Here is a 15,315-nt window from a genome sequence, read left to right as displayed (position 1 = left end):
ACATTAATATTAAATATATAAACTACAGGTATATACGGAAGTGCTGTGGGGCTGGGAGGTGGATGAACAAAGGGAACAAGTCACTCATTCATTCAATCGTATTTATTGAGCGGTTACTGTGTGCAGGGCACTGTATTAAGTGCTTAGAAGAATACAGTGCAACAGTACCCAGTCACAATCCCTGCCCACAACAAGCTTACAGCCTAGAGGGGGGAGACAGACATTAATATTAAATATATAAATTACAGGTATATACAGAAGTGCTGTGGGGCTGGGAGGTGGACGAACAAAGGGAACAAGTCATTCATTCAGTCAATCGTATTTATTGAGCGCTTACTGTGTGCAGAGCACTGTACTAAGTGCTTGGGAAGTACAAATTGGCAACATATAGAGATGGTCCCTACCCAACAACGGGCTCACAGTCTAGAAGGGGGTGACAGACAACAAAACAAAACATGTGGACAGGTGTCACGTCATCAGAATAAAGTCAGGGAGACGGACAAAGGAGTGGGAGGAGAGAAAGGGGGGCTTAGTCTGGGAAGGCTTCTTGGAGGAGACGGGCCTTCAGTAAGGCTTTAAAGCAGGGAGAGAGTCATCGTCTGTCGGATTTGAGGAGGGAGGGTGGGCCAGGCCAGAGGCAGGATGAGGGCCAGGGGTCCACGGCAAGATGGAGGCCCGGTGAGAAGGTTGGCATTACAGGAGCCAAGTGGGCAGGATGGGCGGTAGTTGAGGTGAGTTAGGGGATGGTGAGGGGATGGAGTGTTTTAAATAATAACAATGGCATTTATTAAGCACTTAGTATGTGCAAAGCACTGTTCTAGGCACTGGGGAGGTTACAAAGTGATCAGGTTGCCCCACAGTCTTCATCCCCGTTTTCCAGATGAGGTCACTGAGGCCCAGACAACTGAAGTGACTTGCCCAAAGTCACCCAGCTGACAATTGGCGGAGCCGGGATTTGAACCCTTGACCTCGGACTCCAAAGCCCGCGCTCTTTCCACTGAGCCACGCCGCTTCTCAAAGCCAATGGTGAGGAGCTTTTGTTTGATGCGGAGGTGGACGGGCAACCCCTGGAGGTTCTTGAGGAGTGGGGAAACCTGGCCTGGGCGGTTTGGGAGAAAAATGATCCGGGCAGCAGAGTGAAGTCCGGACTGGAGTGGGGAGAGACAGGAGGCTGGGAGGTCAGCCAGGAGGAGGATGCAGTCGTCCAGGCGGGTCAGGATGAGTGATCGCTCAGCACCTAGTAGGTGCCCAGAAAGGTTTTGTGCACATGCTCGGTACTCAGTGGAGGGCTCTGCACGGATAAAATGGCCCCCTTCAACGCAGTGCACAGCGCTCTGCACAGGGTGAGGGCCCAGAGAACCTCTCTGCATCAATGAAGGGGCCCCGTTCAATGCAGTGCAGATGGAGTCCGTCCCCTGCACAGTGTTCTGCACAGGGTGAGGGCCCAGGACCGCTCTGCACAGATAAAGGGGCCCAGTTCAATGCAATGCAGACGGAATCCACCCTCTGCACAGTGGTCTGCACAGGGTGAGGGCCCAGGAGCACCCTGCACAGATAAAGGGGCCCAGTTCAACGCAATGCAGATGGAATCCACCCTCTGCACAGTGCTCTGCACAGGGTAAGGGTCCAGGACCTCTCTGTGCAGATAACTGGGCCCTGTCCTATGCATTGTGCACAGAGCTCTACACAAGGTGAGGGCCCAGAAGTGCTGTGCACGGATAAAGGGGCCTCGTTCAATGCATTGCAGACGGAATCCACCCCCTGCACAGCGCTCTGCACAGGGTCAGGGCCCAGGAGTGCTGTGTATGGATAAAGGGCCCCTGTTGAAAGCATTGTGGGGCCCCTGCGCAGCGCTCTGCACAAGGTGAGGACCCAGAAGCGCCGTGCACGGATAAAGGGGCCTCGTTCAATGCATTGCAGACGGATTCCACCCCCTGCACAGCGCTCTGCACAGTGTGAGGGCCTAGGACCGCTCTGCATAGATAAAGGGGCCTCGTTCAATGCACTGCAGTGCAGAGTCCGCCCCGTGCACCACGTTCTGCACAGGGTGAGGGCCCAGGACCGCTATACACGGATAAAGGGGCCTCGTTCAATGCATCGCAGTTGGAATCCACCCCCTGCAGAGCGCTCTGCACAGGATGAGGGCCCAGGAGCGCTGTGCATGGATAAAGGGGCCCTGTTCAATGCATTGCGTAGAGTCCGCCCCGTGCACAGCGTTCTGCACAGGGTGAGGGCCCAGAAGCGCTGTGCACGGATAAAGGGGCCTCGTTCAATGCAGTGCAGACGGAATCCCCCCCCCTGCAGAGCGCTGTGCACAGGGTGAGGGCCCGGGAGCGGCGCGCACGGGGGATAAAGGGGCCCGGTGGCCCGCAGTGCAGAGGGAGCCAGCCCCCCGCAGAGCGCTGTGCGCAAGGTGAGGGCCCGGGAGCGCCGTGCACGGGGTCGGGCCGCGGGGCGGAGCGGTCCGCGCAGGGGGGGCGCCACGGGGAGGAAGGGGTTACTACGGCGTGGGGCGGGGCGGGGCTGCGGGGCTGCGCGGTGCGCTGGGCTGGGCTGGGCTCTGGGCCCCCCGCGTCCGGCCCCGAGCCGGCGGAGATGTGGCGGGCGGCGGCCCTCCTGGCGGTGGCGGCCCTGGGGGGCCTGGGGGGCCTGGGCGGCCTGGGGGGGCTGGGCGGCCGGGGGGGTCCGGGGGCCCGGGAACGGGGACAAGCCGCCCCGACGAGCCCCGAGAGATGCCCGCCCTCTGCCAGGTGGGTACTGCGGCCCGGGGGGCACCGGGGGGGGGGGGGGGGGAGGCCCGCAGGACCGGGGGGACCCCCGCCCCGCCGCAGATCTAACGGCCAGGGCTCCAGGGCTCCAGGGCTCCACGGATCCAACGGCCCGGGCTCCAGTCCTCCATAGAGCCAGCGGCCAGGGCTTCAGTGCCCCACAGCTCCAGTGCCCAGGGCCCCGGGGCCCCACAGCTCCAATGGCCAGGGCTCCAGTGCCCCGGGTCCCAATGCCCCACGGATCCAATGTCCAGGGCCCCAATGCCCCACAGATCCAGTGCCCATGGCTCCAACGCCCAGGGGCCCAATGCCCCACAGATCCAATGTCCACGGCTCCAATGCCCAGGGCCCCATTGCCCCGCAGATGTAATGTCCAGGGCTCCAGTGCCCCACAGATCCAACACCCAGGGCTCCAATGCCCCATAGATCCAATGCCCAGGGCCCCAGTGGCCCACAGCTCCAATGTCCAGGGCTCCAGTGCTCCACAGATCCAATGCCCAGGGCCCTAATGCTCCACAGATCCAATGCCCAGGGCTCCAGTGCTCCACAGCTCCAATGCCCGAGACCCCAGTGCCCCACAGATCTAATGCCTCATGGCTCCAATGCCCAGGGCTCCAGTGCTCCACAGCTCCAATGCCCCAGACCCCAGTGCCCCACAGATCTAATGCCCCATGGCTCCAATGCCCAGGGCTCCAGTGCTGCACAGATCCAATGCCCGGGCTCCAGTGCTGCACAGATCCAATGCCCAGGGCCCCAGTGCTCCACAGATCCAGTGCCCAGGGCCTCATTGCCCCAGGTTCTATTGCTCCACAGCTCCATTGCCTCAGGGCTCCAATGCTCCACATCCCCTATGCCCCACAGCTCCAACGACCAGGGCTCCATTGCCCCACAGCCCTGATGCCCCGGGCTCCATTGCCCCACAGTCCCAATGCCCCAGGGCTCCAGTGCCCCTCGGCCCCAATGACCAGGGCTCCAGTGTCCCACGACTCCAGTGCCCAGGTTCCCCTCTCCTTGCCCTGGGCACCTCGTATCAGTGCCCCGGACCCCTCTTGTCCGAGCTCTGAGCTCCCCAGCCCTTGCCCGTGGCTCCTCTAACCTTGCTCTGGGCTCCTCTCCCCCCAGTCTTTGCTCTGGGCTCCTCTCCCCCCAGTCTTTGCTCTGGGCTCCTCTTGTCCCAGCTCTGAGCTCCCCAGCCCTTGCCCCGGGCACCTCTTATCTGTGCCCCGGGCTCCTCCTGGCCCTGCCCCAATCTGCCCTGTCCTTGCCCCCATATCCCCGGACCCACCCCTCGGGCTCCTCAGCCCCTGTCCTCTCCACCAGGCTCCCCCGTCCCTGCCCTGGGCTCCCTACTCCTTGCCCTGGTCACCTGGGCTCCTCAGCCCTTGCCCCAGGCGCTTTGTAGCCGTGCCCTTGGGCTCCTCAGTCCCTGCCCTGGGCTCTTTGCCTGCTCCCAGCTGGTCTGTCTGCCCCTGGCTCCTCCACCCGCCCACGTTGGCAGGCCGGAGGGTAGGTGGGGGGCCGGTAGGTCCAGAGGGACTCCTCCTCCGCCCCGCACCGCACCACTCAGGCCGCAGGTCCCCTGGCACAGATAGGTGTGCCCAGCCTCAAGCCCCTGGCCATTGGCATCACCCCCTCAGTTCTTTTGTTTGGAGACTCCCGCCTGCCCCTGTTTACTTGCCCTTTGATCTGTCCACCTGCCCACTCTGCCCCTTTACTCACCCGCCTACCCGTCTGTGCTGGAACTACCCTCTCTGCCCACCTGCCCGCCAGCCATCCACCTGTCCCCACCCTGCCCTCCTGCCCTAGAATCCCGTGGGGGCCTGTGAAGCCAGTAATAATAATAACGATGGTCCAGTCAGCCTTTATTTCCATCAGAATTTCGCCCGGATCCTGGGGTTCCGACTGCCATGGAAAAGAAAGCCATTGGCGAGCCAGGAACGGGGCGCGAAGCGGGCATCCTCAGTAGCCCCTGCCCTAGCCATGCCTGGCCCCTGCCCCCATCTCCACCCTCCAGGGCCACCCTCTTCCCCGAAACCATTTTACAGAGCTGAGACCAATTCCTCTATACGCTCGGGCAGGTTGGCAGGCCAACTTTTTATGGGGTGCTGGCCTGTTGTCCCATCGTTAGCCAGCCGAGACGAAGTGCGGCTGTTTCGGCCTGCTCCATTTCTTCGTCAGAGTCAGGGTAATAGACGAAGCTGGCCAGTTTCCGTTTCAGGTCGTGTAGGTTCGTCCCTCGTGGGGGCCGTGGCCTAGTCGCTCGTGTAGGATTCCGACCGTTTCAGTGATGAAAGTGGTTCTGAGGACCATCTTCAGCGGAGCCATAGTGACGTGTAGGGTGCCAGGGAGGTTCTTTAGCGTTGTACTTCCCAAGCGCTTAGTACAGTGCTCTGCACATAGTAAGCGCTCAATAAATACGATTAAATGAATGAATGAGGAGTAAAATTCCCGAGTTCCGTGGTGGTCCGCACATCCCCGGAACTCTTCAGCTCCTAAAGTGGTTTCATCTGCGTCCTATCAGATATCCAGGCTGATGCCGATGTTTTGGAGGTAAAGCCCTCGTGGGTTGTAGCGAACTCTCCCAAGCACTTAGTACAGTCCTCTGGACACTGTAAGCTCTCCAGAAATACCATTGAGATGATGGAAAACACTTGAGATGGAGCCTCTCATTCTAAAAGACCTTTTCATCTTGGTTGTGTTTTCTAGAGTTAAAGGGGTAGAAAGAGGGCTGGGCTCAGAAAGGTCCCCCCCATCAGATGTTGTAATAAATTCCTCGGAAATGTAACACCAGGTTATGAAGGTGACATCTTTACCAGATCGTAGGCTGTTCTTTAGTGCACGCTGTCCCCATCCCGTGAGTAGGATGTGTTGGCTAAGTTTTTCAAAAGGAATACAAGTCCGTTATTGAGGTGGCAGGGATGAAGAGGGGGGCTCTGCTTCCAGGTGCCTCCTTTTGATTTCCAGATTTCCTTCTGGTTTTCCATCCTGGCAAATGCGTTCTGGCGGGAGTCGGTTATTACCAAAATGGGCCTTTGCAAATCGTTACTTCAACTGGGGAGTCGAGATGCGTCTCTTCTTCCGAACTCTGTTGCTGACACTGTTACGTTGCCACAGAGCTGTTTTTTGGGGATGCTCACCGTAATGTTGCTTTTATTGTGGAAACTAGGATCGCCGTTAGGTACCGCTCGATAGAACAAGCGAAAGCCCAGTGGGAACTGATGAATTCGTGGATATTAAATTGCTTTTGGTTCGACGAGGCTTCCCCTGGGTGAACTCTAGAAATGAACACTCAGTTTACATAGGCCCTACTTCGTTAGAGACTTTGAGACTTAGCTTTGAGGCCAAGGATGCTCGCCTTGCCGCTGTTTAGTTAAGACTCTCAACCCTGAGCGCTGGGGTGTGACTGACTTGAACGGGTAAGGTGAGGGAAAGTTGGGTGTTAAAAGAGATACACTTCTTGGTTCTTTTTCCTCCCCTAAAAACTTTGAGAGAAGCAGCGTGGCTCAGTGGAAAGAGCCCGGGCTTTGGAGTCAGAGGTCATGGATTCAAATCTCAGCTCCGCAACCTGTTAGCCGTGTGACCTTGGGCAAGTCACTTAACTTCTCTGTGCCTCAGTTACCTCATCTATAAAATGGGGATTAAGACTGTGAGCCCCATGTGGGACAACCTGATCACCTTGTAACCTCCCCGGCGCTTAGAACAGTGCTTTGCACATAGTAAGCGCTTAATAAATGCCATCGTTAGTATTATTATTATTTCCTCCCCACCCTTAAAATGTAGGCTCTAGATTTTAAGTTTCGTGCGAGTGGGAAAACGTGTCTATATCGCTGTTATGTTGTTGTCTCCCAAGCGCGTAGTACAGTGCTCCTCGCACAGTAAGTGCTCAATAAATACAGCTGACTGACCGATGTAAACTCTCGGCTACCTGAGAGTTCGGGAGAGCGTTAGCCTAGGCCGAGACTTCTCGATCCACAAACAAGCGTGGAAAATTAGGAGTTGTGAACACCCTGAGGGTGATTCGCCTCTCACAAGGGCAAGCTAAGGCCACCTGAGGGGTTTAGAGTGGAGCGGGGCTTAGAGTTGAGAAGCAGTGCGGCCCAGTGGAAAGACTTTCTTTAGCATTTCACTTCTGGGAGTCAGAACACCTGGGTTCTAATGTCGCGTCTGCCGCTGACCCACCTTGCGACCTGGGGCAGGCCGCTTAACTTCTTTTGGGCCTCAGTTACCTCGTCTGGAAAATGGGGATCGAGACCGTGAGCCCCACGTGGGACAGGGGCTGTGCGCAACCCAGTTTACTTGTATACACCCCAGGGCTTAGTACAGCGCCTGGCACAAAGTAAGTGCTTCACAAATACCTTAATTATTATTATTACTGTTATTAAGGTCATGTGGGAGACAAGTGGGGGAACTGGGATTAGAACCCAGGACCTTCTAACTTCCAGGCCCGTGCTCTATTCACTAGACCACGTATTACCAGTGCATCCAGCATCCGGGCACTGCCCTCTTTCTAGTAGTCTCTTAATTCTCGGAACAGGTCAGTAAGAGATGTACGAAAATCCATTGTTTGGGCTCTTGTTAATAATAATAATAATGATGGCATTTATTAAGTGCTTACTAGGTGCAAAGCACTGTTCTAAGTGCTGGGGAGGTTCCAAGGTGATCAGGTTGTCCCACGGAGGGCTCACAGTCTTAATCCCCATTTTACAGGTGAGGTAACTGAGACATAGAGAACTGATTACTGATTTACTGATTTACTGATTCAATCCAATTATCGTGACTAGCATATAGCCTGGCTGACTGAGGCTACCCAAATGTTGCAGAACAATGGAACTCATTACCAAACTGCATAAAACCAAGGCTTAATTGGTCTCTATAAAATGGCTAACTATAGTTGCTTTAACCATGGGGCTGTGACCTAATATATACTTTAGGAAGTCCTGGCCGACGGCTATTTTCTGCATCAGATTTCCCTGGTTTTGAATGAGGTTTATGTGAGTCTTGACTTCTTTCAGCTGACACCCCATGTTCGAGCAGGGGGCTCATGGAGATAGGACAAAAGTATGTCTTATCTTACTTATTACTCTATTTATTTATTTATTTATCTTACTTGTACATATCTAGTCTATTTTATTTTGTTAGTATGTTTGGTTTTGTTCTCTGTCTCCCCCTTCTAGACTGTGAGCCCACTGTTGGGTAGGGACTGTCTCTATATGTTGCCAACTAGTACTTCCCAAGCGCTTAGTACAGTGCTCTGCACACAGTAAGTGCTCAATAAATACGATTGATTGATTGATTGATAGAGAAGTGAAGTGACTTTCATTCATTCATTCAATCGTATTTATTGAGTGCTTACTGTGTGCAGAGCACTGTACTAAGTGCTTGGGAAGTACAAGTTGGCAACATATAGAGACGGTCCCTACCCAACAGCGGGCTCACAGGGGGAGACAGACAACAAAACTAAACATATTAACAAAATAAAATAAATAGAATAAATATGTACAAATAAAATAAATAAATAAATCGAGTAATAAATACGTACAAACATGCATACATATATACAGGATATATACATGTATACAAAGTCACACAGCTGACAATTGGCGGAGCCGCAATTTGAACCCATGACCTCTGACTCCGAAGCCCATGCTCTTTCCACTGAGCCATGCTGTTTCTATGTGGTCATATTTTACATTTAATTGAATCAGCCTCTCTCTTTTTATTTCTTTAATGGTCTTCATTAGACGCTTACTACATGCCGGGCACTGTACGAAGCTCCGGACTAGATACTGATACTGAAGGCCCGTCTCCCAGAGGCCTTTCCCGACTAAGCGCTCATTTCCTCATCTCCCACTCCCTGCTTTGTCGCCTCTGCCCTTAGATTTGCCCCCTTTAATTCGCGCTTCCCTCCGCCCCGCAGCACTTACGTAACGTGTCTGCAATTTTTTCATATTAATGTCTGTATCCCCCTCTAGATTGCAAACTCACTGTGGGCAGGGAACGTGTCCACCAACCCTCTTATACTGTACTCTCCCAGGTGCTTAAGTGCTCAATAAATACATTCGATTGTTGATCGATTGAGATTCATTAGATGCTGTAGCATCAGTTGGGGGGAAACTGAGTAGCAACGAAGCCTAGTGGAAAGAGCACAAGCCTGGAAGTCGGAGGACCTGGATGATAATCTGTAAAAATGGGAATTAGGACTGTGAGCCGCTCAGGACGGTGCCTGGCACAAATGCCATTTTTTAAAAAAATCAAATAAAAAAAAACCCTTTTGGACCGTCCACTTATTTTTGAAAACTGGTGTTTTCTGAGATTCCAGCGTGTGAAGACCGTTGTGTGGGCTGTGATTTGAATAACGTGGCCACTCAAATTGAGTCCAAATTTTTCGCTGCTCTGTGAACTTTTGTGGCACTGCACTGAGGATAGGTGGAGTTCGTATTAGTCATAACATCTGTCTGGCAGCAAGTTTAACAGTGGGTCCCTGGAGATTCCTGAAAGTAGAAAAAGGTTTTTAAGACTGTGGGGTTTTGAATTTTCTAGGATGAGAATCCATGCAAAAGAATGCCACGCTCTAACTGCCTCTAGACTGTGTAAATAATAATTAATAATAATTATGGTATTTAAGTGCCTACTATGTGACAGGCACTGCACAAAACGCTATAAACTCCTTGTGGGCAGGGATCGTGTCTATCAACTTTGGTATAGTGTACTCTTCCAAGTGCTCAGAACAGTGCTCTGCACACAGTAAGCACTCAGCACTCGAGAAGCAGCAGGCCTGGGAATCAGAAGGACCTGGGTTCTGATCCCAGCTCTTCCACTCATCTTCTGTGTGACCTTTGAAAATCATTTTAAAATCATCACTGGAAACTTTTCAGTGGTGAGGAGAGAGGTATTGAGAAGCAGCATGGCCTCGTGGGTAGAGCATGGGCCTGGGAGTAAGGAGGTCATGGGTTCTAATCCTGGCCCTGCCACTTGTCTGCTCTGTGACCTTGGGCAAGTCGCTTAACTTCTCTGGGCCTCAGTTCCCTCATTTGTAAAATGGGGATTAAGACTGGGAGCCCCATGTGGGACAACTTACCGTGTATCTGCCTCAGCACTTAGAAATTAACAAATACCGTCGTCATCATCACCATCACATTCCCTGCCCACAGCAAGCTTCCAGTCTTGAAGTAAGATAGGAAGGGCAGAGCTGATTCAGTACCTTGAAGGTAGTGGTAAGGAGTTTCTGTTTTATCAGTCAATCAATCAATCAGTAGTATTTATTGAATGCTTACTACGTGCAAAGAAGGAACGTGGCTTAGTGGAAAGAGCCCGAGCTTGGGAGTCAGAGGACAGGATCCCTGCCCACAAGGAGTTTATAGCATTTTGTACAGTGCCTGGCACATAGTAGGCACTTAACAAATACCGTAATTATTATTAATTATTATTTACAGTCTAGAGGCAATTAGAGCTTGGCATTCTTCTGCATGGATTCTCATCCTAGAAAATTCAAAACCCCACAGTCTTTAAAACCTTTTTCTACTTTCAGGAATCTCCAGGGACCTCCAGAGGACAGCTGTGTGACTTTGGGCAAGTCACTTAACTTCTCTGTGCCTCAGTTACCTCATCTGTAAAATGGGGATTGACTGTGAGCCCCATGTGAGACAACCTGATTACTTATATCTACCCCAGCGCTTGGCACACAGTAAGCGCTCAACAAATACCATAATAATAATAATAATAACACAAAACTCTTGGGAAAGTAAAATGCTAAGGACTTTCTGTTTGATCTGTCAATCAATCAGTGGTATTTACTGAATGCTTACTATGTGCAGAGCACTGTACTAAACTCATGAGAAAGTTGGCAGATATGTTCCCTGTCCATAAGGAGCTTATGTCGAGGTGATGGGCAACCACTGAAAGTTTTGAGGAGAGGGTTTTCTAAAAAACACTGAGTGTTTTTTAGAAAAATGATGCGGGCAGCAGAGTAAAGTGTGGACCCAAGGAGGCCGGGAGGTGAGTAAGGAGGCTGATGCAGGAAGTCAAGATGGGGAATAAGTCCTTGAGTGATCGCGGAATCAGTTTGAGTCGAGAGGAAAGGCGGATTTGAGCGGTGTGGTGAAGGTGGAACTGACAAGATAGAGTGACAGATAGAATGTATGGGTTGACTAAGCGAGATGAACCCCTAATAATGTCCACTGTTGTAAAAGGTTATTAATCATTCAATCAATCAATCGTATTTATTGAGCGCTTACTGTGTGCAGAGCACTATACTAAGCGCTTGGGAAGTACAAGTTGGCAACATATAGAGACAGTCCCTACCCAACAGTGGGCTCACAGTCTAAAAGGGGGAGACAGAGAACAAAACCAAACATACTAACAAAATAAAATAAATTAATATCAAACAGTTTGGAATGAAAAGAGGACAAGCATTTTGGTACCGTTTTCTGCACGTCTCCCTATCAGTCCTGTAGCAAAGATCAGGTCAGCTGTACCCTGCTGCGATGTCGGAAGTGTAGCGTTAGTAATATTCTTCATCAACCTGGGGATTTTTCTGTTTCCTGGCTGAGGAGGTTGGGGGGAAGGAATTTGAGGGGAGTCAGTGGGCAATAATAATCATCATCATGATGATATTTGTTAAGCACTGACTATGTACCAAGTACTGTCCTAAGCGCTGGGGTAGTTACAGGGTGATCAGGTTGTCCCACGTGGGGCTCACAGTCTTCACCCCCATTTTACAGATGAGGTAACTGAGGCACAGAGAAGTGAAGTGACTTTTTTTAATTGCATTTATTAAGCGCTTACTATGTGCAAAACACTGTTCTAAGCGCTGGGGAGGTTAGAAGGTGATTAGGTTGTCCCATGGGGGGCTCGCAGTCTTAATCCCCATTTTTCAGATGAGGGAACTGAGGCCCAGAGAAGTGAAGTGACTTGCCCAAAGTCACACAGCTGACAAGCGGCGGAGCCGGGATTAGAACCCACGACCTCTGGCTCCCGAGCCCGGGCTCTTTCCACTCTCTTGCGGAGAAGCACTTTAGTATTTGATGTTAAATCGCGTTTAGATTTACACTCTTTAGTCACCCCTTCCTCAGCCCTACGTCGCTTACGAACATATCTGTGATGTATTTCTTTAATGTCTCTCTCTCTCTCTAGACTGCAAGCTTGTTATGGGCAGGGAACATGTCTATAAACTGTCTTCATTCAGTCAGTCGTGTTTATTGAGCGCTCACTGTGTGCAGGGCACTGTACTAAACGCTTGGGAGAGTTCAGTACAACAATAAACAAACACATGCCCTGCCCCCTACGAGCGTACATATTAAGCTCTCCCAAGCGTTCTACCTTTTCCCAAGCTCTTCACATAGTAAGTGCTCAATAAATACGATCGATTAAATTGTTTATTACTTCTGTTCCTCTTTTCTGTGCAGGGATTGACTGGAATGTGATTTTATTTTGAATATTCACTAGTTCCTAGTATAGTATTCCACCATCAGCACGGAAGCAACGCGTACTTAGCGTCGGCTCTGAACTAGGTGTTTAACGGGCATATTAGAAATAAAAGATACAATCCTTGTGCCTGGGGACTTGCAGTTTAATGGGGAAGACAAGTACAAACAATTTATACTGCACGCAGTAAGCGCTCAATAAATATGATTGAATGAATTTAATATAAAATAAGTAATTGCGTCACTGGATACAATTGATAAAAACAAAAGCAGGCCATTGAATTTATAAATAAAAGCTTACATTTTGCCCTGCTAGGTGGATGAGGATGTGAACCCCATCTAGGATAGGAATTGTGTCTGATCTGAGTGAATCATCTCTACCCCAGCGCTTAGCTCAGTGACTAGCGCATAGCAAGCACTACAGTGTCTTTATTAAGGTACTATTGATGTCCTATCCTACCTCCTAGGCAAGCCAAGCGGCCTAGTGGAAAGAGCACGGGCTAGGAGTCAGAGGACTTGGATTCTAATCCCAGAATTGCCCTGTCCCTGTTGTGTGACCTTGGGTGCATCACTTAACTCTTCTTTGCCTCAGTCCCTCATCCGTAAAATGGGGTTAAATCCTGTTCCCGATCGTCTAGACTCTGAGCCCAGTGTGCGACAGGGACTGTTTCCAATATGATTATCTTGTATCTACCCCAGTGCATTGTAGAGAGTCTGGAATATAGAGCTTAACAAGTACCATAATAATAATACTAGTAATAATAACTATAGGAATAATAATAATAATCCCCACATGCTAGTATGGCATGTGTGGATTGGCTTAGGTGGTTATTTCATTTCTATTTGTCATGTATTCTAATTCATTCATTCAGTCATTTATTGAGTGCTTACTATGTGCAAAGCACTGTACTAAGCACTTGGGAGAGTACAATATAACAACAGACACATTCTTGCCCACAATGAGTTCACAGTCTAGAGGGGAAGACAGAGTGTGATGTAAATAAATAAATGAATAAAAAATCATTCTGTCCTGAGCGGCTCCCAGCTCCGCCACTTTTCTGCTGTGTGACTTTGGGCTAGTCACTTCACTTCTCTGTGCCTCAGTTCCCTCATCTGTGAAATGAGAATTAAGTCTGTGAGCCCCATATGGGGCAAGGACTGTGTCCAAACTATCTTGCATCTGCCTCAGTCCTTATTACAGTGCCTGGCACATGGTAAGTGCTTAACAAATCCATTCATTCATTCAACACATTCATTCAGTCGTATTTATTGAGCGCTTACTGGGTGCAGGGCAGTGAACTAAGCACTTGGGAGAGTACAGTACAACAATAAACAGTAACATTCCCTGCCCAAAACGAGCTTACAGTCAAGAAGGTGGGAGACAGAAATTAATATAAAAAAATTACAGATATGTACATAAGTACTTTCACACAGTAACCTAGGCAGGATAGGATGAGTGATTGTATTAATGTCGTAGCAGTTTGGATGGAGGGGAAAGGGCGGATTTTAGCGATGTTGTGAAGGTGGATTTAGTGAAGAATTGAATCTGTGGGTTGAATGAGAGAGATAAGCGAAGGATAACACCAAAGTTTCGGGCTTGTGAGACAGGAACGATGGCGGTGCCGTCCTCAGTGATGGGAAAGTCAGCGGAGAGGGCAGGGTTTAGGTGGGAGGATAAGGAGCTCTGTTTTGGCTGTGTTAAGCTTGAAGTGATGGGAGGACATCCAAGTGGAGATGCCTCAAAGGCAGGAGGAGATGCGAGACTGTAGAGAGGGCGAAGAGATCAGGGCTGGAGATGGAGATTTGGGTATCGTCCTCATACAGGTGGGAGTTGAAGCGCTTAGTACAGTGCTCTGCACACAGTAAGTGTTCAATAAATACGATTGAATGAATGAGTTGAAGCCATGGGAGCGAATGAATTCTCCAAATTAGAGGTTGTAGATGGGGAATAGAAGGGAATCCAAAAATGCAGAAATAAAGAACTCCTCCTCTCCTGACGGATACTTGCCATGTTCTTGCCGACCTCCCTGCCTCCTGTCTCTCCTCTCTCCAGTCCGTACATCACTCTGCTGCCCAGGTGATTTTTCTACCAAAACGTTCAGGACAATTTTCCCCACTCCTCAAAAAATTCCAGTGGCTGTCCATCCACCTCTGCATCGAACAGAAACTCCTTACAATCGGTTTTGAAGTAGTCCATCACCCTATGCCCTCCTACCTCACCTCACTGTTCTCCTAATATTAATAATAATGGCATTTATTAAGCGCTTACTATGCGCAAAGCACTACTGTAACCCAGACCACAGACTTGGTTCCTCTAATGCCAACCTTCTCACTGTACCTCCATCTCGCCAGTGACCCTTTGCCCACATCCTGCCTCTGGCCTGGAGCCCCCTCCCTCTTCATATTCCACAGAAAATTACTCTCCCTGCCTTCAAAGCCTTTTTGAAGGTGCATCTTCTCCAACGGGTCTTCCCCTACTATGCCCTCATTTCCCCTTTTCCCCCTCCCTTCTGTCTCGCTCTGATTTGTTCCCTTTATTCACCCGTCTTTCAGCCCCACAGCACTTATGTACAAATCAATCAATCAATCAATCAATCGTATTTATTGAGCGCTTACTATGTGCAGAGCACTGTACTAAGCGCTTGGGAAGTACAAATTGGCATCACATAGAGACAGTCCCTACCCAACAGTGGGCTCACAGTCTAAAAGGGGGAGACAGAGAACAGAACCAAACATACCAACAAAATAAAATAAGTAGGATAGAAATGTACAAGTAAAATAAATAAATAAATAAATAAATAGAGTAATAAATATGTACAACCATATATACATATATACAGGTGCTGTGGGGAAGGGAAGGAGGTAAGACGGGGGGATGGAGAGGGGGACGAGGGGAGAGGAAAGAAGGGGCTCAGTCTGGGAAGGCCTCCTGGAGGAGGTGAGCTCTCAGCAGGGCCTTGAAGGGAGGAAGAGAGCTAGCTTGGCGGATGGGCAGAGGGAGGGCATTCCAGGCCCGGGGGATGACGTGGGCCGGGGGTCGATGGCGGGACAGGCGAGAGCGAGGTACAGTGAGGAGATTAGTGGTGGAGGAGCGGAGGGTGCGGGCTGGGCAGTAGAAGGAGAGA

The 15,315-nt window shown here is 50.5% G+C and overlaps 1 protein-coding gene across 1 annotated transcript in view; it reads left to right on the top strand.

The window, feature by feature from the left end:
* The window catches only part of FAM171A1 (family with sequence similarity 171 member A1), a 110,444-nt gene that overhangs the window by 23,708 nt on the left and 71,421 nt on the right, over positions 1-15,315 (top strand). Inside the window, exon 5 of the mRNA XM_038755657.1 lies at positions 2,587-2,750. Within this exon, the coding sequence (XP_038611585.1) occupies positions 2,587-2,750 (164 nt within the window). The remainder of the gene's footprint in view (positions 1-2,586; positions 2,751-15,315) is intronic.

This window comes from Tachyglossus aculeatus, chromosome 13, assembly GCF_015852505.1.
Source record: "Tachyglossus aculeatus isolate mTacAcu1 chromosome 13, mTacAcu1.pri, whole genome shotgun sequence".
In the NCBI taxonomy this organism is placed as follows: domain Eukaryota; kingdom Metazoa; phylum Chordata; class Mammalia; order Monotremata; family Tachyglossidae; genus Tachyglossus; species Tachyglossus aculeatus.
Note: the sequence above shows the minus strand (reverse complement) of the source record. Positions and strands in the feature narration are given on the sequence as shown.